The 26136-nt window shown below is 36.5% G+C and overlaps 1 protein-coding gene across 1 annotated transcript in view; it reads left to right on the top strand.

Annotated features, from left to right (window-relative positions):
* Positions 1-6038: 6038 nt before the first annotated feature.
* The window catches only part of DPY19L3 (dpy-19 like C-mannosyltransferase 3), a gene marked incomplete at both ends in the record, with an annotated part of 31692 nt that continues 11594 nt past the window's right edge, over positions 6039-26136 (top strand). Inside the window, 14 exons of the mRNA XM_084270175.1 lie at positions 6039-6141; positions 7648-7781; positions 14329-14419; positions 15249-15370; positions 15570-15715; positions 17363-17486; positions 18222-18356; positions 19602-19733; positions 20750-20851; positions 21631-21704; positions 21934-22092; positions 23544-23666; positions 24027-24138; positions 24590-24646. Coding sequence (XP_084126301.1) covers positions 6039-6141; positions 7648-7781; positions 14329-14419; positions 15249-15370; positions 15570-15715; positions 17363-17486; positions 18222-18356; positions 19602-19733; positions 20750-20851; positions 21631-21704; positions 21934-22092; positions 23544-23666; positions 24027-24138; positions 24590-24646 — 1614 coding nt within the window. The remainder of the gene's footprint in view (positions 6142-7647; positions 7782-14328; positions 14420-15248; positions 15371-15569; positions 15716-17362; positions 17487-18221; positions 18357-19601; positions 19734-20749; positions 20852-21630; positions 21705-21933; positions 22093-23543; positions 23667-24026; positions 24139-24589; positions 24647-26136) is intronic.

Genomic DNA, 26136 nt, shown 5'->3' with positions numbered 1-26136 from the left:
GTTAATTATAGACTTATTTTTTCTGAGAGCAAATTATTCCTCAGGTTATCTGCTTTAGAAATGTATGGTTGGCTTGGTTGCATGTTATGTAAGGGTTTTTAAGCACATTTCAAAGACATCAACACCACGGTCTTCCCCTTTCTTTAAGCTTTTAAAATATTTTCAGGTGTTCTGTTACAGCACTATCAGCTAGTCACTTGCTGTCTGTTTCAATTAGATTTTACTCTGTGATACAAACTGTAACTTGCAACTTTGTTTTAAATGCCTATACTTCAGCTAAAGAGAAAACTTCCTTCGTGCTAGACTATACTGATAAATAGGTGCATATTTCATCTTTCTGTTATGCTTGGCCTGGGAAAATAGAGTGGGATTCAGTCAGAGTTACTATATTTTCCTCTTTCAGAAGCACTTATTTAATCATTTTTAAAAATGTACAGTTGGTGCTCAAAGTAACATTTGTTAAGAGATATTTAATAGAAATTTACATTTGCATTTGATATTCATGGACATGGGTACATGTATTTTTTTAAGAAAAGTTATTGTAACACTATGGCACTGCTTTTATAGCCAAAGTATAAAAAAATTAGAAAACTGACATGTAAAGACTGCAGTTAATTCTGATACTGTATCTTATTAAATAGGATGACTTTCATTTTATAAAATTATCCAGCACATTAAGCTGCATGCCTTAAGCTCTCTCTAGGATGACGTTCCTGATAGACGACTGTTTGGAACTATGAAGCAAAGTCTGTAGAACTACTTTAACTACCTTCTGAAATACTGTACAATGTTAGAATAATTTATTTTGCTTTACAGGAGTTTGTCACGTATTGACTTTAATATTGTATTTTGGTAATAAACTTTTTTTGTTAAACACTTGTCACTTATTTGATTTGTATGAAATACAAATATGGAAAATTCAAACACTGAACCATTGTTCAGAGAGTTAGGAATCTGTTTAATTTATTGCCATTTCATACTCTTGTGTCAAATTATCACAGTTCTGATACCATTAATACAAGTTTTATAAAGTAACGGTAGTAATGAAATATGAGACTAAGTCAAAATACTTGTAAACCTGCATGCAGTTGGGATGGGACAATGCTGAAGGACAGAACTGCACTTTCAAAACTGATAATAAAGCTAATGGGAATTTTTTTCCATAATTTAAATGGAGTGACAGCTTTATGCCACTTTTTTCAGCCAAGTGATTGACTCTTGCTTCTCCATCACATAAGCTAAAACAGATCTTGCAACTTACTTTTTAATATACAACTTATTTCTTGGCCTTATTGGAGCTTTTCTTCCCATCTTTAAAAAAAAACCCACAAAGTCTTAATGCAGTTGAAGTTGCTGATCAAGGAGAGACAAAGAGGAATTACCACCAGACGTATAGCATGATACTATGATCGTGGTTTACCCTTACATAAACAGGCTATTCTATTTCATTTTGTTGTTACTATTATGGCTTTGGGCCAAATGCATTGAAGTAAAAAAGCTGCAACTACAAATGGGTTTACATTCAACACTACAGCTTTTCCACATTTTTTCTCTAATGCAAAACCTGTGGGAAAAGGTCTCTGTTGTGGGATGTGGCAGCCACGCATTGTCCTTACCCACTGGGCTAAAATACCTTCCTCATTTCAGCTTAATAAAGTAGAAGAGCCTCATCAGAAGTTACTTCCCCCCCACATCCTGTAAACAATCTGGTATCCCAAGACACCTTATCTGCTGAGAAACACCCTCTGCTGCTGCCAGTAAAAAAGGCACTATGCTTGCAACTGAACATCGCAGCTTTTGCAGAAATGGGACTGGACACCCAGGTTGTTGGGATACAGCTGCACTGACCTCACAATTACTGTAACACTGGGGAATTGGGAGAAAACGGGGCAGAGTGCTGCCACTCATCAGTGGGATTTCAATCACTCTGTCCTCTATCTTTGGCAAGTATTTACAGTCAGAAGTGTTGCAGGAAAGTTAATGCACTACATTAGTGTTCTTTTTTTGCAGTGCCTTCTAGGGATATTTGGAACAAAGCTGTCACACTGAGCCACTCAGACAGTGAAACACCATTAATACTGACTTGACTTAATATTAGCTAGGTTAAAAAAAAAAGCAACTTAGAATTGGTAGAACTCAGATGATTTTGCCCAAAAGCAAAACTTAAGACACCTGACATACTTGCAGCACATCACATGGCAGCTGATCATCAACTAAAAAGACTAATATTTGTTGGGATTATGAGTGGTTTGGTAGGAGCATTAAGACTTTGCTACCATATGATCTAGTTGGAACACAGTGAGATAACGCACATATTGATAAATACCATTTTGCTGCTTTGGCAAGTATAAAGCAGATGTTACAGTATTATAATTGCAATACAGTAATGATACAGTATTGCTGCTTGCTTGCTACAGTTTTATGTATATTAAATTTAATGATACAATTATCAGAGATGAATATCAATCTAGAAGTTTTTCTGTATACTCACAACTTTAAAACATTTAATTTTCGACAGATGTTGTCTAACATGTTTCAGTGAGAGTATGCTGAGTAATAACTCAGGTAGCTTCCTTACAGGATTTTTTTCTCTTTATGCTTAGATTGGTCTAGTCCTTGGTAAAAAAGGCAGGAATAAATGCTGTGGTATGACACTTTACAGCTGTTACTGTGTATCTGGCGTCACCCCCAGAATATTAGGCAAAACAGCAACAGTTTCATCTGTTCTGAATAGTTCCAGAGGACCAGGGCAGAGGGTTTTTCTCCCAATCCATTTTTAGCAAAACAGGAAGTATGACGTGTTAAAATATTACATATAATTGGAAAAAAAATGCATTTTTTTATTTTCCCTACTGTCTAATCTGCTATTTGAAACTTGAACAATAGCTGCTAATATTTCAAAATGATGGCTATAGCTGGTTAGCTATTCTAATATGACTTAAAGGCCCCACTTACTCTTAGATACATTAACCACTATGTATCATTGTTAAATACTTTTCTGTTACACAACACTTAAAAAATTCAAGTAGCACTATTTTGCCATGCAAGCAGTTCTTGAACACCCATGGAATTTGTACTGCTGGTGATCTGCAATCATTTCCGCAAAATGAAGACCTTAACTGACCATAGTAACACATACAAGTATATCACATATATGCATAGCATCATAAAACATAGAATTAAGATGACTTTAACTCCCCCTCAGTACTACTACTTGTTGACAACAACGCTACACATTCTGTTGTTCAGTTATAGATACCATCTACGCAAGTCTTGGTTCAATAGAGAACAGGATTTTGGTGGTGCTAAATTTATTGAACGTGTATAATTACCAGATTCAAAAGCTCTCAAATGATTATGTCTTCTAAACCATTTCTACAATGTTTTGTTCTGTGTAGATTTTACTTTGCATTGACCTCTTCCCAGGTAGTGGATAAATAGCATTTCCATTCTAGGAAACATCTTCCACAGCAATCCCTTTCTCAGAGATTTTAAGTACGTTATCTGACCTCCTTCACACAAAAACACACACACACTCAAGATATTTATTTACCCTGTAAAACCACCTGTATGATCTGTATACAATACGTTCATTTCAACAAACACCTGATGTGCGTGATGTGGCAGTGATGGCATTGGTGATAAAAACAGAGTAAATCCATTGTAAAGCACAAATTGCTTCAGTTTGCATGTTCCTGGTATACACACTCCTCACAAATGTACCACCTGCCTTACTGCTCTTAAGTATGGCTATTCTGTTTGTTGTAAATTGACCTACAGTAGAAATTTTTAATTACTTTAAGACTTTAACAGAGAAAGGAAGGGAAAAAAAAAGCCTAAGAAATACTAGAAAATTAGCTGATTGTTGTCCTGAAAAAGTAATCTCCATCCCTGCCTGTTCCACAGAATTTGTATGGATTACTGGGAAATCTGCTTTCTGTGACAGGATCTGTGTGTCGGCACCTTGGTATTTATGGGGAATTTCTACAATATTTATCTTTAAAGTCCCTGAAGATAAAGCTTACAATAAAGAATTGCTGTAAGGGTAGGTTGTACCTGTTAAGTAGAAAAAAGCCCGGTGTTGCTGTTATCTTCCTGCCACAGACAGCGTGCAGGAGCTGATCCCGCCTTCCAGGTCTGAACCGCCCCACATCCCCTCAGCCTTGCTGACTGGGTTTGCGCGGCCCGGCGCCCGCCGCAAGCCCGCCTTTGGAAATTTAAACTACTTCAACCCCCTTCGGGGCGGGGAGAGACGAGTTTTCTCGTCTTTGCTTTCACAAAAAACCTCGTCCCCGCCGTACTTGTTATCGCAGAGCGCGAAAGCAGCAGGGGAAGGCGAACGGCTCCGCCGACCATCAGCGAGGAAGGTGCCGCCCCGCGCCCCGCCGCAGGGCGCGGACCGGCCGCCCCACCCGCAGCCCGGCGCCGGCCCTCAGCCCGCCCACTCCCCACAACCCGCGGCTCCTCCCCGCGCGGGCCTCCCCGCGCAAGCCTCCCCTGTCCGGCGGCGGCAGCCTGCCCGTCCGCCCGCCGACGTGCCCCTGCCCGCGGCCGAGGCCCGTGCCCCGGCTGCCGCAGCCCCTCCGCTCCGCCCGGCAGGGGCGAACAAAAGGCTCCGCGCCCGCCCCCTTCCCTCCTCCTCCTCCTCCTCCTCTCGGCGGGGCCCGGGCGGTTCCGTGCAGGCAGCGCCGGTAGGAGAAGCCGCCGCCCCGCTGCAGCGACCCGCGGCCCTCGGAGCGCCGACAGGTATCGGCCCCGCCAGGGGGGGATGTGGAGGGGAAGGGGAGGAGACGGGCGGACGGCGGAGCTGCCGCCGGGCAGGAAGGCCTCACCGGGCCGCGCAGGCCGCGGCGGCGTAAGGGCGGCGCTGTGTGGAGCTGCCCGCGCCCCTCGGGGCCCGCCCCGGCCGCCGGGACAGCCGTGGCCCGGCGCTTCTGCCGCCCCTTCCCGCCTTTGCCCTGCCCCCGAGGCAGCTGCCCTGTGCCTGTCGGCCTGCGGCTGTTCAGACGCGTTCGCCCCCAGACGCCCTCTCATGTCCGCCGCACTGCCCCGCAGCCAGCGACGGCCTCGCCCCGGGCTCCCCGTCGTGCAGCCGCAGCGCCCGTCCCCGCCCCCCTGCCCCAGGCCTCGCCTCACCTCGGACAGCTGTAGGGAGGGAGGCGGGACGTTCCCTTCCCGGCACCTTGTCGAGGCTTTCCCCGCGTGTGTCAAGCAAAATCGTTCCTTTCTGCATAAGGCGTTGAGGAGAGCTGGCAATTCAAGGAGAAAGCGTGGTTGTGATGACCATCTTCCCTGTATTTAATTGTCAGGCTAATTTAATTGCCAGCTGTTTAAGACCAATTTAGATATGTGCTCCCACGGTTCCTTCCCAGCGTTTTCCTAGGTATGAAGGAAGGAGATGAAGCAAATGCTTTAAAACAACAAAGTTGTGTGGTTGGGGTGTATTTCTTAGAACATTACCATTACCAGGCAGTTACATTGGTGGGAACACAAATATCAGTATTTGCACTCTGGAAATGGTAGCAGATTCTTGCATTCAGCTTGGGACGTAATTGATTTTCAAGGTAGAATGACAGGCTGAAGCAGTTTTATGTATGGGCCATGCTGGCAGAGCAGCAATAGAACTGGCTTCTATTTTAGGTGTCTGATACACCATTAAAGGAGTAATTTTCCTTTGAAGGGCTTACACTTCTTCAAAGAAGTGGAACCTGGTGTGCGTTTTGAGTCAAGGGTCAAAAATGAGGCCAGTCAAAATAATTGTTCTGAAAATCTGTTCAAAAACTCAGTAGCTAATGTTTTCTGTATTTTTATTTGCACTCTGAATTGAACAAATTTTAAAATTCTTACATTTTGGTAAGATACACTTCAACTGCAGTATAATTCTATAAGTCAAAATCTCCAATGGCAGTAAAATATGGTTCTGTTTTCAGATATATTTCATACAATATTAAGTAAACGTTTGGGTAGGAAGATACATTGCTTGTATGTGTCCATTTAGGAGTCAGACTGAAGAATAATGCATTAAAGTGACTGACATCATGACAACCGTAAGACAGAGAAGGGTTGGAAAAGGCACAGAAGCATCTGAAGATCAGCCTTCAGAGGAGAGAAATGTGAAGCCTGATGGGAAAATTCTTTCTGGTGGGTAATAAAAAGGCTTCTAACATTATAGCTTTTTAATAGTGTTTACCTTTTGATATCAATCCTAACTACAGGCTAGAACTAGGTATGTGAATTTTCATAATAAAATATCTGTCACCAAAACTAATTGGGTGAGAAGGGGGCATGCAGATTACTGCTTGTCAATTTCATCTCTATTTTAAAATACCAAATTAAATTGGTGATAACAAGGGTTTTTTTCCCTTTCAGTATCAGTGACATAATATCAGATTTCATATAGCCATTGTAAATTGTGATACATATTCACATGTAATTCTGAAACATATTCTTAAATGAATCACAGTTCAGATCATTGGTAACATGAAAGGATTTTTAAGATCTCTGATGAGTTGTACTTAAATATAAGCAGATTGTGTATGAAACCTGAGTTTAAATGCAGACCCTTGCTTTTTGGCTATGGGACAGACTGTCTAGGTAAATTTAAAGAGAGACGTTAAGTCTCAAGTATCTGTTTAAGTAAAGAAATGCTGGCAGCATTTTTGTTTGAAATTATAACTTCAGAATTGGCAAAATTTATTAGGTTTGGTGTTCAGTTTTTTAAAATTCACTTCTTTTAAGGGATGTTTTGATCTAAATTCCAAATGTTTCTATATATAAAGTTTGGGTAGATGAAAGGAAAGTTACATTGTTGTTTGCCCACAAGTACACTTAGGCTTTATATAAAATGGGAAAGTGACCATAGTTGCCATGCAGCCCTGACCTCAGTTCAGTAATTACATAGTTGATACCCATTATGCAGACATCACACACAGTATGAAATAGCTGTTTCAAAGATACAATTTCAGATCACTGAGATCCATATCAAACCTTATTTCTGCAACAAAAGAGAAACAACTCCTAAAAAAAACAGGAATGTAAGTGTACAGCAAAACAATTGAGCTACCTAGAAACACAACCTTTCTTTCTCATCATTCCATCTATAATCTTACTCTGATACCCTCTGAAACGAGGTTTTCTGCAATTCAGAGCATGACACCATTATCAAAGACTGCTTTGGCCATTGTTCAGTCTTCATGGGTATTTAGTGAGATTTCTGAACCTTTAGTCTTGTTTTTTTACAAAAAAAAAGAAGCAACTCCCCCAAAATAGGTGTCTGTTTTAAGTGTTCTAACAGTCACCTGTATTGGCTTCATTTAAAACGTTGCCTTAGTGGGTATTTCAATTTAGATTTACAAATTAGATCTGGTGTTTATCTAGTTTTATGCAGCTTCATGGTGTTCTTAAACTGTAACTATATTTTACTAATTGAGGCACACCTTATTTCACTTTGCATGTAAATAGAATACTCTGAGTTTGCTATTGGTGAAAATAAGCACATCTCCATAAAAGATCTCTTAAAACCTAGTGTCCTGTTACTTACAGAATGTAAACTGTACTAGCACAGGCAATGTGCAAATGAGTTTTAAAAATTCTTTTAAGTTGAATTATGTGTTTCACAATTACAGAGTGAAATATTTTTCTTCCAAGATCATACAGGTGGAAAACTGTGGAACTTCCTCTCAATAACTGTTGGTGGAATTATTGCCATCTCTCTTGGACTTCTTACTTCTGTTTATGTTGCTACACTGCATGAAAATGACCTGTGGTTTTCCAATATTAAGGTAACAGTCAATTTTATAGTTTCATCAGTGCTGTCATAGAGCATTCATATGAATGTCAGTTTCATTTATTTGTCTTGTAACTTGCTCAAAAACATGTTATTTCAATTTTTAATATTTCATTTTTTAAAAGCTGTGCTTCCCTGCCCAACACTCCTTAAATACTAAAAACATTGCTACACAGCTCCTGCTTGAACTGTAGCAATGGCTCTACCAACCATCGATCGCTATGTAGAACAGAATTTCAGCAATCTACCCTATGTTGCTCTGTAATCATCTTTCTTTTATCCAAAACCAAACAAAAAAAAAAGTTAAACAGTATGCAAAATCCTAACACACAGTTTTTAATTGTATTTATATTGTGACATGGTAATACAGTTTAGGGGCAGTCTCTTACTATTCAATACAAATTTTATATAATGTTATCCTAAACCTCAAAACATATTTCAGACATTCACCAGTGTAAAACCAACCATTATTGAGATCCAGGACTGACTAGGTTTTATTCCTAAGATCATTGCATGGGAAAATAGCACAGCTGTACACATACCTAAATTTAACTAGAGAGAAGAAACAGGTGAGTCATTTTCCTTTTAGATGCCTAAAATTCACTCCGTTAGGTCTGTGTGTTGTTATTCAAAGAATACGTATATTTAATTGGAATACTTGCATGCAACGTGTCTTTTCTATACTACTCCCTTTTTCTGTCCCAGAAACATTTAAATTTCAGTAATAAAAATAGATTGGCACTCACTGAAACAATTGCTGTTGTATTATACATATAATACCCTTTCGTACCCACCCACATCTTTCTTTGAATATATAGATTGTATATATATTGAAAGGACATCTTAGGTTTGGCTTTTCCTTCCAAAAGCAAGTATTGATTAATTTCACAGATATGTTTGTTTTGAAGTTCAAAGAGGCATGGACTTGTGGAAATGTATGAACAAAGCAGCGAACATCGTGTTTATTCTGTTGAGCTGATACAGAATAAAATCCTATAGATATTTTCAGTCTGGATTCTGCTCTACTCTATAGCTTTTCATTTCATCTTACGGACTTGATATGATAACTAGGAAACTTGGAAGATGAGCAATTGCAGGCAATTTGATGGAAAGATTCTAAAAACCATCAATTTCATCTACCAGCAGGTTAAAGGAGAGAGATGCAGATGCAGATTCTGTGGTCTCACCTGCTATTTTTTCAGGAAGCTGTGAAGTCCACCAGAGAATGCATGTAGCTGTGGTGCTAACTTTCAACTGGTAACAACATGAAAAGCTTTAATGAGGTTTCTTACCTTATTAGAGATAAAATAACACAGAACCAAAAGTGACCAGGCTTCACGCATATGCTTGCTAAGGATACCTTCCCAAACAGGAGCCTATAGCACTAACTTGATTGACCAGACAAATGCAGTTTGTTTTGTAAACATGTCCTAAACAAGATTCAAAGGTACCTTTAGAGATCTGTTCTCAATCACAGCTTGAAACTGCAGCAACCCCTGCAGTTCATTTGCAAATACAAAGAATGTTGGGAATGGATCAAGTCTGATCAATGTTTTGCAATTGATTGCCAAGTCAAACACTGACTGCCTTCACTAAGATTTCCAAGGTTTTACCATTAAATTAAATATGCTGTAGGCTTAAATATATTTAAATATAAAGACACTCTTGCCAGTATCCATATCAAAGCATTCTGTGGCCATAACAGGGAATAACAAGATAAGAAATCCAAACTGTGTGTTTTGATATACTTTCTGTTAACTAAGCAGAGAAAAAATACATGGATGAGAGAAGGTTTAAACAAAATACTGTTTTGTAAGTAGTATGAGAAGAGAAGACTACATATGAAGAACCTGTGAAATTTTCTGCCAAGCTAAGATTGGAAGCCTTATGCTAACATCTGTAAGACAGTACATAGCCATCTCAGTGCCTGTGTGTATGAGTGGACATTGTGGTATCCCTAGGTGTATGCACGTGTTTTCCAGCATTTCTGAATTGGCTAATCTTAGAATTACAGGATACATCATATACTAATAAAAGACAGGAATAAAATACACTGTGGAACAATCTGAGCGCCTCGAAATGTCTGTTGAACATAAATGGAATATTTGACTTTTCTCTAATAATTTATAGTTTGGCCAAAGTATCTTTTTGGATAGATGAATTTTCTTTTAATTTATGCCCCAGCCTGCATTCTCAGAAAGGACTCTAGTTTATTCCTTGGCACACAGTTATTGTATGCCTTGCTTAGTGAAGAAAAGAGATTATTTTGGTTTACTTTATTTGTATTAAGCATTACATACGGAATAAATGGGCTCCATACTAATAAACATCCATTATTTCATTAACCTCCATGCCTAGGAAGCATAGTATTGCATCACTACAGCTCTGAAACTGAAAATAAATTCTATATCACTTACAGTTTCATACATTTATGTTAGTAAATACAGTCACTCTGATTTGGCTGCAAACCTGGAGATTTTCTTACTGAACTTTCATACATATGTAAGAACATATCTCCTTTCTAAGCTACAGTTAATCAGATGGGATGAATTCCTAATCAAAAGGGTATATATAGCTGATAAATTACTATAGCAAGACATAGTGGGAGACTGGTTTTATCATTTTTTTCTTTTATGTGAAGGCACTCTTTCTACATCAGTAGAAGGAGGTCTGCAGTGGTTATCTGTCACTTTTGCACTAAACTAGACAGTTTTTTACATATACCATTTAGATACAAAAGGTGGAATTTTTATTCTGAAGACCCCATTGATGGTTGATATATGAACATCACGTTTGTGTAGTTACAGAACTGTGCAGTTTGCCAGTTGCATTCAGCCCTAAAAATTCAAAGTCAAAAAAGAGTTCATTATGCACAGTCATGATTCTGAACTTCTAAGTAATTGAAGTCACAACTTGCATGTACACTTGTAGTGATTGCCTTTCTGTAATTTCAGTTGCAATTCATAGAAAGCCAGGTCAGTTTTGGATGTCTTCCAGTGGTGGTTCACCCAAGTAGAAAAACTGTTGTGTGGCTGTTACAGTTTCATTCTATTGGGAATATGGCTTTCAACAGTGCATTGATTTCAGCTGCTACAGTATGTGTGAATCTTGGTTTTATTTGCTAATAAATATGCCTGTTATTATAAATTTGCTGTGGTCATTGAAAGAAAATGTACAATTGTTTTCTTATGAGAAAAACTGAAAGTGGAGATCCTGAAGAGCAGTATATGCTATGGAAGAGGTACATGATTGATACTCTCTTCTTTTTTATTCCAAGACTTCCTGAAAGAATTAAAAAAACCCCAGAAGAATACATAATAGTATGTCACATAGAAGCTGTGTGTAGAATTCTAGCAGGGATCACACAATGTTATAATCACTTATCTTGACCAAACAATTCAGAGAACAAAAAAGTTTGAATCTTTTCTCACATACAACAACAAAGATTTGTGTTTATGATGGTGAAAGCTTAAATAGATTTCTTATCCAAAAATCCTTTCTCAGTTTTCTGAAAACTCTCTGGCACAGCACACATAAATTGGCTAGTCTGTTTTCAGTGATTTTCAATAGCAGTTAAATAACTGCTCCTCAGGTATGGTATCTTTTGAGAAATGGATCTACTATAAAATAACAAAATGCAGGAGTGGAAGAAAAATTGCAACACCTCTCCTGTCAACCTTGGTATTGCTTGTTCAAATGCAAACTCTGGAAAAACGTTGAACAGGAATGAGCCAAGGCCTTATAGTAAATTCATATTTTAACACAAACAGGTAAACTTCAGAGCTTTCACTTTTTTCTTCATCCCTTCTGAGCGAGCATTTAGACTACTGTTACTGATTTCTCCTCTAATGAAACTGCTGCTTGCAGCATTCAGGAATGAAAATACCAAATTTTAAGTCTTTCAGACACACAGGATAAGAAACTTGGGATTGCTTCTCTGAAGTGCTTACATTTTCCCTTTTTACATTTTTAATACGAAAGAAAGATGAAAAAAAGTGGTGAGATGGGTAGCCAGCTAATTAGAATTCTACAGAGTGAATGCCTGAGCCATGGAGAGGAAGGCAGTCCCTCACTTCCATAGTGCTTTCCCAAAGAAGTACCAGTTGAGTTGTTATGGGTGCTTCTGTTCTGGATCAAAAGTCTGATCTGAGTAGGAACCATGCCATTCTGACAGATGGGCGTGAGGTTAACCAGCCAAGAGACCATGTACAAGGATTAAACATGTTTGCTGAAGGCATGATTCTCAACCAGAAACATTGATAGCAGTTGTCTGTATGGAGTTTGGCTGAGAAAATTTTAAAACCTTTTTGATCTTAAATTGAACAACTAAAACATATTTTCAATTACAGATTTTCTGGTTTACTTTGTCCAAAAAGAAAAGTAACTGCAGCTTTGCTTATGATCTTTATTTATAGAAAAGCTCAACTCAGGCTTTGACTGCTTCCTAGGTGTTCTGAATGACTTTAAGTTAAGGAAACCTAAGGTCTAGAATTTTACACTGCCCTTGAGAGGAAGTCCTTTGTGTTTTGTTTGGAATGCTCAATACTATAAGGATACAACTGCATAAATTGAAATCATATGCAGCTATATGTATCCAGGAGGATAGTGATCTTTTTTACCTTGGAACGGTGATAACTTCTTTGTTAAATAGTCACAATTTGAATATACAGAAAGATAAATGTGTGCTTTTACAATGCTTACCCACAAGTCTGTATGTTTTTATTGACATGGAATACTAGGAAAAGTATAAATTGCTGTAGAACTGGAAAAGTATTGTGAGTGAATAAAACAGATGTTATCTTAGCATGAAACAGATGTAAAACTCACTAGTGTTTGTCTCATAAAGTATAGCATTTGGTTGAATACAGCTGGTGCCAGGATTACAAATTAATCATGTTTGAATGCATTTTTGCTAATTAGATCCCCCTCTGTGACTACTCACTCCCCCTTAATAAATTCCAAATGTTAACATTCCTTTTTTTCTTTCCTTTTTTATGAGCACTTAGAATCAGCCACTTTTTGGTATTAGAAAACTTTTTGATTGTGATGAATTTGAAACTAGAGCTCATTCAAAATCCAGCATTCTCATTTTGCTAAGTGTGTGGCTTTTAGTATTTAGTGCCAGTGTTGGTTTCTTCTGCTGATATTACAATGATTTGTATGTCATAGAGCAGCTGGAGAGTTTAATTGTGAACTTATATTGAATCAGATGCGGTTTTATCTGTTGATTTTTCTCAGACCAGAACTAATATTGGTTTAGTTTGTCAACAGTTGACTTCAATAAAACGCATGTTTTGAAATAAGATATTATACTGGGCAGTAGAGGAAGAAGGAACCATGGGCTTTTATCTAGCTTTATGTTAGCTCTGAAATAGTATTGATTCTATTCCAGCAAAGGAGATGAGACTCTGCAAGATTAAAGTCTTGGAATTCTATGCAAGGTTGCATTAACTGGAATAGGATTCATAAAAGTCTCAGAAAACAGTAACATTCTGTTATTTCAGTAATGTTCTTTTGTAAAGAAAACTGAAGTAATAAGATTATCTAAAGAAATCTCACTTGAATTTTCTAATGACTTGCTTACACCACATACAGCAATCTCATTGGATTTTCAAATCAGGGTATAAACCTTTTCAACTTAGTGCTTATGAGAGACATTTGCTGGGACGTTTTTATATAAGCTACTAAAAAGATCACTAATAATAGAACAATTTTATATAAGATGCCTGATATTTATCTTCTGATTCATTGCTCATGTAGTCTTGTTTTCTTTAAATGTGGTTGTCCAGAGCTCTGAATTTGTTAAAATTCATTAGATCTGCACAACTAAGGAGTTGACAGAAGGAGGTGAATTCCAAAGCAAAGATCCTGTACTGAGCAGTTTTCTCTGAGAGCTTTCATGTCTCACTAGACTCCATCTGCTGCAGTGACAGCCAAGATTGAACATTTTAAAATAACAGATAATAGCTTTACCTGCACCTAAATACAAATAAAGAATTGCTTTTCCTTTAACCTATAAGTTAAGCATGAGAGTGATGAACAGCTGGCTTCCTGCAAGAAACAGCATTTAACAAGTAGGCAGCAGCATACCCTGCCAACTGAAATCTCAGACTGGCATTATGGTGCAGTCCCAAGCATAGCACACTGAATTAATTGAGCCTTAAGGTGGCAAAGCCATGGAACACTATGGGTTATCTACATCTGGAAGAAAAGGTTAAATGCATGGAGCAAGCATATGCAGTTTTAAAGTCCAGCTGTTGGCCGCTGTGTCTATCTAAACATTGAATATTACAAAAAACATTAAAAGATCCAAAATGTTTCCAAACAGCCTATCAGAGTCACAAAATGCATACACATTTCCTCAGGTATTTGCCTCTCACCCTAATTTGTATTTTACTGTTAATTGAACTAAGTTGCATAGAATGCATGAACCCAAAGATTTAAGTCACTGCTGGTACAGCAAGAATTTGAGTTGAAAGCAGCTTCATATGATTGTGAAAAGCAAATGAAGAGCTAATTTACTATCGAATTTTCATTTGCAGGAAGTTGAAAGAGAAATTTCATTCAGAACAGAATGTGGGCTTTATTATTCCTACTACAAACAGCTGATTGAGGCTGCTTCCATCCAGCAAGGTATTGTAAACTGTAAAGTAAGTTTTACTCCAAGTTGGCAGCTGCTGTTTTTAATATTTTTTCAAATATAGTGGAGAGCAAGGCATATCATAACTGTGCAAGATAGTGTAACAATTGTTCTGGAGACAGATTTATTCTGTTTCTACACCAGGGAGCCACAAAGTTATGAACATAATCAGTTTCACAATTATACATTGGTTTCTGTGCCACGCATTCATGTGCTGATGAAGGCAGTCACTTAGAGGGACGATTTTCCTATCTGTTAAGGATTCAGACTTGCTGGTTTATTTAGTATATTAGTTTCATTTTTATTCTTGTTTAATTTGAATTATGAGTTGGGTTCTTTTTTCTGTGTGCCTGGACAGTAAGTGACACAATGGGAAGCTTCCAAAGAAATCACATATGGTGAAGGGGCTATTTGTGACAGTCTCATGTTTTCTAGATACTTAAATGTTGCTCCCCAGCAATTTTGCTTATGCCACACTTTTGTCAGTGTTAACATCACCTATGTTCAAAGTAGTGACAAGAAGCGTTCTCAAGATCCAGTGTGTACCACAGATTCTGTGCTAGGCATGTAAGTGTAAAAATAAATGTTTTCTACATTACTATATATATACTACTTGAATTAGCACGCTGAGTCACATTTGATGCAGGGAAACTGAAGACCTCAGAAGGTCATGTTGATTCAGAGGTAATGTGATCTGAATCCCTGACTCAAAGTTTGCAGCTTTTGATGAGAGATCCTAAAATTATAAAGTTATTCACTGTTCAAATGAAGATGGAGGGGGAAAATGACAATCTCCTATTTCAATTTCTCTTTATCGTTAAGGTTTACATGGTTTAGTATATGACAATAAAACTGAATCTGTGAGGACAATTAACATACTTGAAAGAATGAATGTTTACCAGGAGGTGTTTCTCAGCATTCTGTATAGGATTCTTCCAATTCAGGTAGGCATTTATTTATGGCTTTAGATTGTAAGTGCATTATGGAGATTGCGCAGTGAATCATGGCTCCCCTTTTTAGTTATTTTCTAATTAGAAATATTCCTAATGTCTTTTTAATTTGTAAAAGCAAAACCTAATTCACATTAAGTACAGTTCCCCCATAAGTGTTTTGTGCCAACATCAGTATTCTTGTGTTTTACAGCAATACCTAGAGCCCGTTTATTTTTATATCTACACTTTGTTTGGACTTCAGGCAGTTTATGTCATTGCTCTGTATGTAACAAGCTGGCTTCTTAGTGGAACGTGGCTTTCAGGGTTGTTGGCAGCTTGCTGGTATATTACAAACAGGTAAGTGAGAGTAAACATTCAATCTTTCTGAAATTGTACCTCATTTCAAGGGTAAGGCATTAAACCTTCGACTGCATGATTAATTGGACAAAAAATGAAACTAAGGCCTCTCTCCAGCCTAGCCAGAAAATGGAAAAAAATGTTTAAATAATACAAAATCATTTGAAAATAATCATAAACAAGCTGACATTGCAAACTAGCATTTTAAAGTTTCAAGAAGTTTGAGTAGAAAATTTTGCCCTAAATTGGTCTCTGGAAGTGAACCACATCTTTTAGATGTGCCTGAATTTCCAGATTTTGTACCCTGTCTTCTCTGGCCTTGTGTCCCTTAGGTGTTAGGGACATCTGTATATATGCCCTTCAGGTTTCATTGCCCCACACCCAACCTCCAGTGATTTCTTCAACAACCTATCATCATCAGAACTTCATCTCCATTCCCTTATTCCTGTAGGCATCTCCTGCACTCAGAGAAAAAGATGGTAATAGAGCTGTTCTAGTGCTTTATCAGTTTAATTCTCAGTTTGTAGAGAAAAGCCTAAAGAACTGGCTGTATGCCAGTAAACTGCTGGCATGAAGCTAAGACAGGTGACATAGGCTATTACATGTAGGTTAATCAAGAAAGTAAAAGTACAGTGTCAGTTCTGTCAAAACTGTTTGATATGTTAATCAGCAGCTGTAAAGAGTTTTATCTGCAAGCATGTCCTTTACAGAATAATTGTAGGTATATCGTGCTAAAATGTTTCTTTCTCAGAAAAGGAATATGATTTAAAAATACACATAATGTATGTAGTTCACATTTGTTTCATGAGGAGGTCATCTTTTCTATTTACAGAATATTTGGAGAAGTTTTGTTTGGTCCATCTTTGTAATAACTCATGAATAAGAGAAGCTTGTTATCCGTTATGAAGTAGAATAAGTACATAGAATTCATCTGGATAAAGACTTTCTATCCAGATAAAATGCATCTGAGACTACTGAGTAACACTATTTTAGAATATTTTTTCATTCAGCTAAGCACGTATCAGATGTTGCTTACTTTCCTTCTTAGCAAACATTTCCTCTACAGAAGAAAAAAAGGAATTATTTTTGCTTTAACTTTAAATCAGATACTGTCATTTCCTGCCTTTTGAGGAACTGTTACTAACTGCCATCACATACTTGTTAGGACATGTCACAAAATTACCAGAAGTTGCTAACCAATTCATTTTATTCAAATCCAGTGTACTGGGATCACAGTGAAAAGGCTGATACCTCTTTATTCCTGTGTGTTTTTTGCAAATCAAAAAAATGAAGTCAATTTACCTGTGGCATGAAGACTCCACCTGCTGGGGGGTGAATTTTGAGACTGTTTGTGCATTTTTAAATTATCCAAGCTGTGCTTAGTAAGGAAGACTTTTTCCATAAGTTTTTAATAGTAAATGAAGCTAAAGTAGAATGTCAGAGGTACAGAAACAATGGATGACTTGAAGAACATTCCTAATGATGGGTTTTTTTTAGCCAGACATGTTGAAAGAGCTAGAGTGTAGACCTACTATTTTTGTCAATACGTAGTTAAAATACCACAAAGATGCCTGTCATTGCAGCCCTTCTGACACCAAATTGGTGGTTTATTTGTTTTAAATCTATGAAACTCTTTGTTTTGTACAGAATAGATACAACAAGAGTAGAATTCACCATCCCTTTAAGAGAGAACTGGGCACTACCATTCTTTGCTGTTCAGATAGCAGCCATCACGTACCTGCTGAGAACTCACTTACAGCCTGTTCAAGAAGTGAGTATTTCTAACAAGTATGACACAGTAAAATTAGTATCAGAAAACTGTCTATAAAACTCCATAAGCATTTATAGCAGTGGATATACACACATGCATCACTTGTAACATCATCAGATGAGCCTAACATATGTAGTTGAAATGCAAAGGAATACATATACTCAACACTGAAAAAAAAATAACAGTAAGCTCTAAAAGGGTAGAAGAAAGCAGTACTGTGTATTTAAGAAAATAGACTAACACAAATTGAGCAGGAGAAAAGCTTGTAAAGTATAAGGATTAAAGATGTTAATTTGATTTAATTTATTCTACTAATTTAAGAGGTTGTCCTGATCTGCAAGAACAAAAGCAAATTGGTGATACAGTTTCTTTGACAAACAGTTCTTAAGTTACTAGTCCTCAGTTTGATCAAATAAATGTTATTTATAGCCTACTGAAACAGGTATTGCATGTTAATCAACAGGCTGAAACTATGAGATCTTACCATTTGCTAGCAAGTAGTATTACAGTGGTAAAATAGAGGCCTAAGTACAAGAACGTCTGAAAATGTTCATTATACTCCAAGCAGTTATTGCAGTTAGAAAACTCATATCAATGTTTCTTAAATGGATTTAGAATAAAACCAAATTAAGGTGGGGTTTTGTTGGGTTTGTTGGAGGGGGGGTTCAATTGGGTTGGCTGTTTTTCTATTGAAGGAAATGGTAAAATTTAAAAATCTTTGTTCCCTCCTTCCAGAGACTGACACTAATGGCTGTATTCATAGCAACATTTCTCTTTAGCCTGACTTGGCAATTTAATCAATTTATGATGCTGATACAAGCATTGGCATTATTCATACTGGACTGCTTCGACATGCTTCCCACAGCAAAGGTAAGATTATGTTTGGAAATAACCTTTTTTTTCCCTTTTTTATCATAGAGCTAACAGTTTTGGAGTAATTTTACTAACCAGTGGCCTGGATACCCAAAATAATACAGATTATACAGGATGCTGCTTTGTGCTTTTCAGTCATCACAGCATATATACTGCAAATGTGAAAATGATTTTTTTTTTCCAGCTGATTTTTTTTCAGATGATTTTATTTCACTTATATAATTCACTTCTGTTATTTAATTTTTATTTAGTTTTGGTTAGACACAGCTAAATTTTGACAGTATTAAGACATGGCCTTTAAACACCATCGTAACAGTTTATCTAATAGCACAGCTTAAGTGTGTCCTCCAGAAGTGGCCAGGAAAAAAATAGCACAAGAAATTTTTGCAAAAGATGAAGTCATAACCATGCATGAATTTTGTGTCAAGTATTGTGTATCCCAGTTTGAAAGTTAGGTGTAGGCACTGTACAACAAAAAGAATGAAGAGCAGCAGTTATCTTTTGTGCCCTGAAATTCATCACAAAACAACATTGTTACTGTGTGTTTCTGAACTGAACAAACCAAAAAATAAAATAGGTGTTGCTAAGAAGATAAAGGATCATCTACATTCAATCTTAGGAAGTAAAAATATACTATAGGAAGATGAAAACATTGACTTTTTTGTCACTGACATTATTTCTACCGAAATTATTTTAGACCTTGTATAAGCTGAAAAGTTGAAAAAGTTGTACTAGTTGAAAAGACAAAAACAAAACAAAAAACCACACCACCACCCCAAAAAAAGCCAAAACCAGCAAAAAAAACCAACAAAAAAAACACAAAACCCACCAAAAAAACCCCAACATCAGTGATGTTTGATTCTTGAACTGCAGTGAGCCATAACTCTTTAGTCACAAAGACATTAGAGAGGCTACATAAACACTTCTTTGACTAAAGAAAGTACAAAACAACTTCCAATACTATATAATTAATATTTTTCTCACTCTTAATTTATTATTATTTATCTTCTTTACCATAGCTTCAGGCTTCCCTATGTATAAAATAGGTATAGAATTTTAACCTAACTAGTTCATCATATAAATATAGAAAGGACATTGCAATGGCTGTAAGTGTAATGATTTGGTGCAAGATGATACATTTTATGTATAAAATAATTGATGTGGAAATAAATTACAAAACATTCTAAGAAAAGCAGTTATGACTGAAGTTTTGTAGGCATAAAAATCTCATTATTGTTACAGGTTACGTGGCTGTATATCATTCAGATTTCTGGATTATTGCTAGTCTGTGTCCTACAGTTCTTTAATTCTATGATTCTTGGATCACTACTTATCAGTTTTAATGCTTCTGTCTTGATAGCAAGAACAATCCAGGTAGGTACTGAATACTAAAGTACTAAATAAAGAGTTCAGTATAGCTAAATGAGTCATTTCTGTGCATTATAACCTTAAAATACTAATACTAATTAGAGGAATAACTATAGCAATTATACTACCTACAGCATAACCAAGCATATCAGACACCATAATTATGTGATTGCTATTAACATTTATGGTTGTGCAAGCTGCAGTTTTGGATCCTGCAGAAACAAAATTGCATAACTGGATTTTACACCTGTTTCAGCAGAAATTGTATTTATGGATCTTCCTCCAACAAAATATTCTGTGAGAACTAGGCACATGTCACATTGAGTTTACTGAAATCTATTGTTTCTTTCAGAGATTAGGATTATTTTTTCCCTGCATTTACAGGTCTCTCTTTTTCTGATACTGACATTGGTGACAGCCTCTAACCAGAATATATGAACTTACAGGGCCATTCTTGCTGTCTCGCACTCATGATCTTTTAAAGTCAGGTCTGTGTTTTTTATAGTTAGGCATTGCCTACACATACTCCTAGTTGCCTGTGATCAGCCAAAGAACTGTTTTCAGATCTGGACCTTTGAACTGAAAATTGCTCAAAATTCTATCAACTGACAGAGCCAGAAGACACCATTTAGGTGTCTAAGAAATAGAGAATTCAAAAGGCACACAATATTATTGAAATTAGGGGAATGGTGGAAAACAATTACAGTGGCACTAAGTGCCACCAGTTGCATAAATATCATGGGGCCACCTCTGTAGGAAGGCTGTTTCAGCAGTTACAAAACTCTGCCAGATCAATGCACTGAGGAGTTTTTTGTTATTGTCCCTTCAGTTTTCTGACAGACATATACCTTTGTTCTGGATACGTGGTTATGTATATGGTTTTACTTACATGAACCTAATACAAATATGATCCTGATTGGGCCTAGCAGATATTTCCAAACACATACAAATGTACTGAAACACTAATATTTTGTTCCAAATATATACAAAGTACTGGAATAGTAATACTTTCCTCTTTCCAGAAAAACCTAAAGGAGGGTGGCTTGCTTAATAGGCTCGGGAAACTTATACTCCATGTACTATTAGTTTTGTGCTGCACTCTCCTCATAAATAAATTCATCAAGGTAAGCAAATCATTGTTAATACAGAAATTTACAAAATGCATTATACTAAGTTATTTGTTAATCATCTACAATAATATAATTAAATAGAAAGTACAATGAGATGTCTTTGCATTTCAGACAGTTTCAGAAATGAAAGATCTTTTTGGTACATAAATTTTGAAACATTCTTCAAACTTCATAAATTAATTGAGTATGTATTCAAAACTTGAAGCTCACCTGTAATTTTATAAGTGTAGATTTACACTGTATTCTGATACTGCTGAATATCTGCAAAGTTTTTGATTGAATTTACTTTTAATTAATGCAATTAGAGATGAATCCTTGCTATAAAAATGTTGTAGACCATACCATACCTTTATTTCCTTCTTGTACACAGAAATATCTGCAGATGTTAGTAATGCTTTTTCTGCTTTTGAGTTTTAGTCTCTTCAAGAGATACATATCAACAGATTACTATTTAGTACATATAGAAATTAAAAGATATTCATTAAAGTAGATATGATAAGTCACTGAAATAAAAAAATATGACTAAAACCAGCTTGTTCTGGGCATCTCTATCTGTAAACAAGAAGCTAACCCTAACTTTTTAAAACATAACTTGCTCTTAGGACCACAGGACTATAATTACAAACTGAGTGCTTATTTGATTACAGAGCACCCTATCTCAGTGAGGCTGTGTCGCTTCAGCTTCATTTATGTGATGAAAAATCTGTTTACTCTGTGAAGCTTACATTTTTGATACTTTAAATATAATTTCCTTTCTTTTTCCTCCTTTGTAGAAAATTCTTAATCTTGAGTCAGATGAACATATATTCAAATTCCTGAAAGCAAAATTTGGATTTGGGGCAACAAGGTATAATGTAACTGCAATTTTACTTTTTGTATGATTTCATCAAGTGAAGCTTGCAGGTTGTTGCTCTTTTAAAATCTGGGTGAGAAATGATGGCTTTTTTACCTCATGGTTATGTCATACATTTTCCTTCATAATAATCTGCACAACTGTGGCTTTCTAATGGCTTTGGTGCTTTTTGACATCATCTTATGAAATATATGGTAACAAGGATTATTTTTTTTTTCTTTAGAGATTTTGATGCTAACCTGTATCTTTGTGAAGAAGCTTTTGGTTTGCTACCATTAAATACTTTCTCCAGACTCTCAGATACATTACTTTTTTACGTCTACATATTTGTTCTTCTCCTTATGACAGTAGCAGCTGGAATTGTTGCCTTTCGGAACCTCAGGTAAAATACGATTTTAAAATAATTCACATTTTTATCAATTTTTTCTTATTCAGCAGGCTGAGGAACTGACAGTTGGATACAACAGCATACAGTATAACTTTCCACAGCTACTATGGAAACAGTAGGACATACACTAGAGAGATCAGGCAAAATCAGTAACTTCCTATTAAATCTAAAAATGTAAAGGGTGTGATGAGATTAAAGAAAGAAACATTCTTCCCTGCATTCCCTCAGGCTGTTTTGTTTGCTGTTGGAAGTTTTGCAGTGTATGTAGGACTGATTGGGTTCTTTCAGGGAGGATGGAAAGCAGGGGAAGGGTGTCTTTATAGTGAGCAATGTTAGTTTCTGTAGTTCAACCCTATTTTCCCTGTGGTATCTTCAAACTGCCCTGACATGTGCTAGGGATAGTCTGTGCTGAGCTTCCTGTGATGTGTGTGAAGAAGCAGAAGCAGTAGATGCGACTGGGCATCACTGCTGCTAGTTCTGCATCTGTAGAATTGGGTGGAATTTACAGAACAAGAAAAAAAAATAGTACTGACCTGCTATTTAAAAGAAAGAAAAAATACATGAAAGGTTCACTATAGACCTCTCAGTTTTACATGTACAACTTGGATAAAAGTTAGAAGGGATGATATAAAACTTGATCAAGCAAAAATTCAAGGAGTGTGACATAACTAGTGCCACTCATTGTTGATTTTCTGGAAAACAGGAAAAAGGGTGTGAGAGAGAGTGGATCTAATACATTCTGACCCTGAAACTATGTTACAACAATTGTGAAGTCATAGTCACCTGTAAGGCAGTTTGCTATTGTTCATCTAGCCTCTTAAAAGACTTACGGCATCAATCTATTTGGAAAACAAATAAAATACATTCCAGCAATCATCTCAAACACTAACATAATTTTTAGCACTACCTAGTTACCTCAGTTATCCCCCACCCAAAAAACCAGGGAAAAACCCCACACATTTAAGTAGCTGATTTTTTTGATCAGCCCACCTCATACATTCACAAGACTAGCCACATCACGCAATAAACAGTTCTTTTCTGTAAATTTACTTCAAATCTGGGGCTTTAGCAGCATCCAGATACACCACCAGAGCCCTACAAAACAAGAGTTAAGTTCTTCACTCTCATCAAAAGCCCTGAGAACCCTGTGGGACCAGCAATAAGCCAAGCATGCATTTCTGTAAACAATTTTATCTCATTATAAAACAGCTCATGTAAACCCATTGCATTTCCAGAAAACCAGACATGAAAATAAATTCCTGATGCTGCTTCAAGCTGGTGCTGTCAGGCTTCATTGTATCATAGATACAGTAGAAGACTGTGGACTGATAGCAGTAGTATTGCTCTTCAGCATCAGAAGGATTAAACTTTTTTTAAAATACAGGCAGCTATATGAAATGTTACAGAACTTAATATAACACATTTTATTTCTTCTGTTTAATTAGTGGTTCAAATCAAGTCCAGTTTATGGAAAAGATGGAAGAATGCACAATAACACTGAAGCCTGATGCTGCTTACAACTTAATTCACACAGTCCTCTTTGGATGTCTGGCATTAAGCACAATGAGGTATATTTTCTTTTAATTCTACAAAGGTTTTTTAGACAAGTCACTATATTTTGATAAGAGTATAAAATATGCTTCCTACAAACTGATAAGATCACAAACTGTCTTTCTCAGGTGCATTTCTGCTTGTAGAGTAAGTCAATTTCCAATTCCCAAGATCCTGATAAAAATAATGTTTGGAAGCTTGGGAATATTGGTGTTCTCAAGAGCACATAGCAAAGTACAAAGTCAATCTTTTACTCAATTGAGAGTCCTGAAAGTCCAAGAAAACTGTGTTTAAAATTTCTCAAACATAACTGCTCTCATCAACACATCTTAGCAGAGCTTGAGATGATCAGCAAAAACTTGTCTCTGTTCTTCCAGAATGAAGTACCTCTGGACATCCCACATGTGTGTGTTTGCATCTTTTGGGCTGTGCAGTACAGAAGTATGGAAACTTATCCTGAAGGGCATTCACCTCTACACATCACAGAGGGTCAGTACTATATTTAGAGCATTTCATGAAATTTGGGTTTGCTCCATATCTAAGCCAAGACTGGGAATTATAACACATCTGAAATGACTGTTGTTTATCATCCTCTTAAACTGGAGATCTTTGAAGTACATTTGTATAAATTTAATAAGTGAAATGTATTTTCTAGTGTTTATATGTTAAACAATTCCATTTGAATGCACTAGATGGCAATATAGATGTGGCTATGAAAAATAGCTGCAATTTTACTAAAAAAAGTCTTAGTCACCACATTATGAAATCATTAGTGGTCTGAGAAGACCTTTACAGTCTGTTATATTGAATGATACAGTGTTTTCACTTTGTAAAAGATTTAAGTATATAGATATAAATATGTAAGATATCAGTGCATTAAAAATTAAGTCTGTCTAAATAAATGCAGTCAGAATAACCAATTTTTTTTTATTTGTTGTAGGCACATGTGATTAAGTATTCTATACCAATAATTACATTACTATACATTTCATATAAGGTAAGAACATTTTTTGTCAATGTTTTGGCATTATTTAGTTGCGTGGAATTTTCCTTTTCTCATAAAAAGATGTTGTTTCATAAATAATTTCATACAAGATTTAAGGCTGAATTTTAAAAATTGGAATAAGCTGTGTAAAGGGCAAGTGCCTGGATGAATGCAAAGTGGCATGTAAAGTATCCACTGGGCTTATTTGATCCAAAGTAGTTGCTCATAGATACAGATGTTTCCTTGCTTCTGTAAATTACCAGGTATGATTTACATGCATGATTTTATCAAAATATAAGTTGTGCATTTTAGTTTTAACTGAGTTGCAGATAAGATGCAGATTGTTAAATTGTATCATGATTAATTATAGAAGCAGAAATAATCATAACATTCTATACCGCTGTGCCTCATCTCATTATGTTTTGAAATACAGAACTGTTAAACTAGTCAAGTACTTATGTTATATTCAGTGTCCCCCAGAAACACATTATTACTATGGTCAAGCTTTTAAATGTAAATACATAAAATATACTTAAAATAATAACAGGTACAAGATTATTAATCTGTCAAATCTGTGGTAGGAGTGAGATTTAGGACAGTAATTTAATGAGCATACCATTCTTTTAATCTGTATTTACAAAGACAAAAAATTCAGATGCTACTTTGATAAAGAGTATTATTTCTTCACTACCTAGTGCAAGACGAGAATATTTGTGTTAAATAATTGCCTTCAGAAAAACTCAAAGTGAATTTCATTATTAAAATTAAAAAGGTAATAGTAACAGGTAAAAAACCTGTTAATAACATTGACTCTAGAAGTCTTTCCCTGGCTTAGAACAGGGAAATGTCAAAAAAAATACTGTAACAGTGTTTAGTAAAGTTACACTGATGTATTCCACTTATTTTTTCTTATTGTTCTGCTGTAGGACCTTTTAAGACTGATTTTTCCATTGGTAGGCTGGTTAAGGGAGTCATTTACCATTTTCATCATCCCTGAAAATGATAGAAATAATGCCATTTCTTTTGACACGCGTGATGCCAAGAGCATGACATTCTAATAGTCTAATGTGACAGATCAACTAGGAATAATTTTCCTCCCACTCTTCATGAGCAGATGTGAAGTTCCTAAATCCTGTCAGATTCAATTCTGAAGTCACTGATTTTTACAGGCTTTAGATCAGTTGTGCTTGGTCTGTCCAAAAAGCCTCACTTCTGTGTTTCTTCTAAATACAGGAAATATTTTTTATTGGCATTAAAACCACCATTTTTCAAAGTGCTCAGTGGGAAGGAAGAAGTACACCACCTCTCATTTTTTTGTCTTAAGTCAGTTCTTGTAGTCCAGCTACCAGAGGAGCAGGTATCTCTGTGTGTGTCTTTTCTGCAAAGCAGTGAGAGTTAGCGAGCCTGCAGGAAAGAAGCCTACCTGACAGACAGACAAAGCCTGTCACCAGATTCCCTGGCAATGCTCAGAATAACGGTTCTTACAGAGACAGACATAAAGT

The sequence above is a fragment of the Gallinula chloropus genome (genome assembly GCF_964237585.1).
Source record: "Gallinula chloropus genome assembly, chromosome: 13".
Lineage (NCBI taxonomy): Eukaryota > Metazoa > Chordata > Aves > Gruiformes > Rallidae > Gallinula > Gallinula chloropus.
This window is presented reverse-complemented; position numbering and strand designations above follow the sequence as displayed.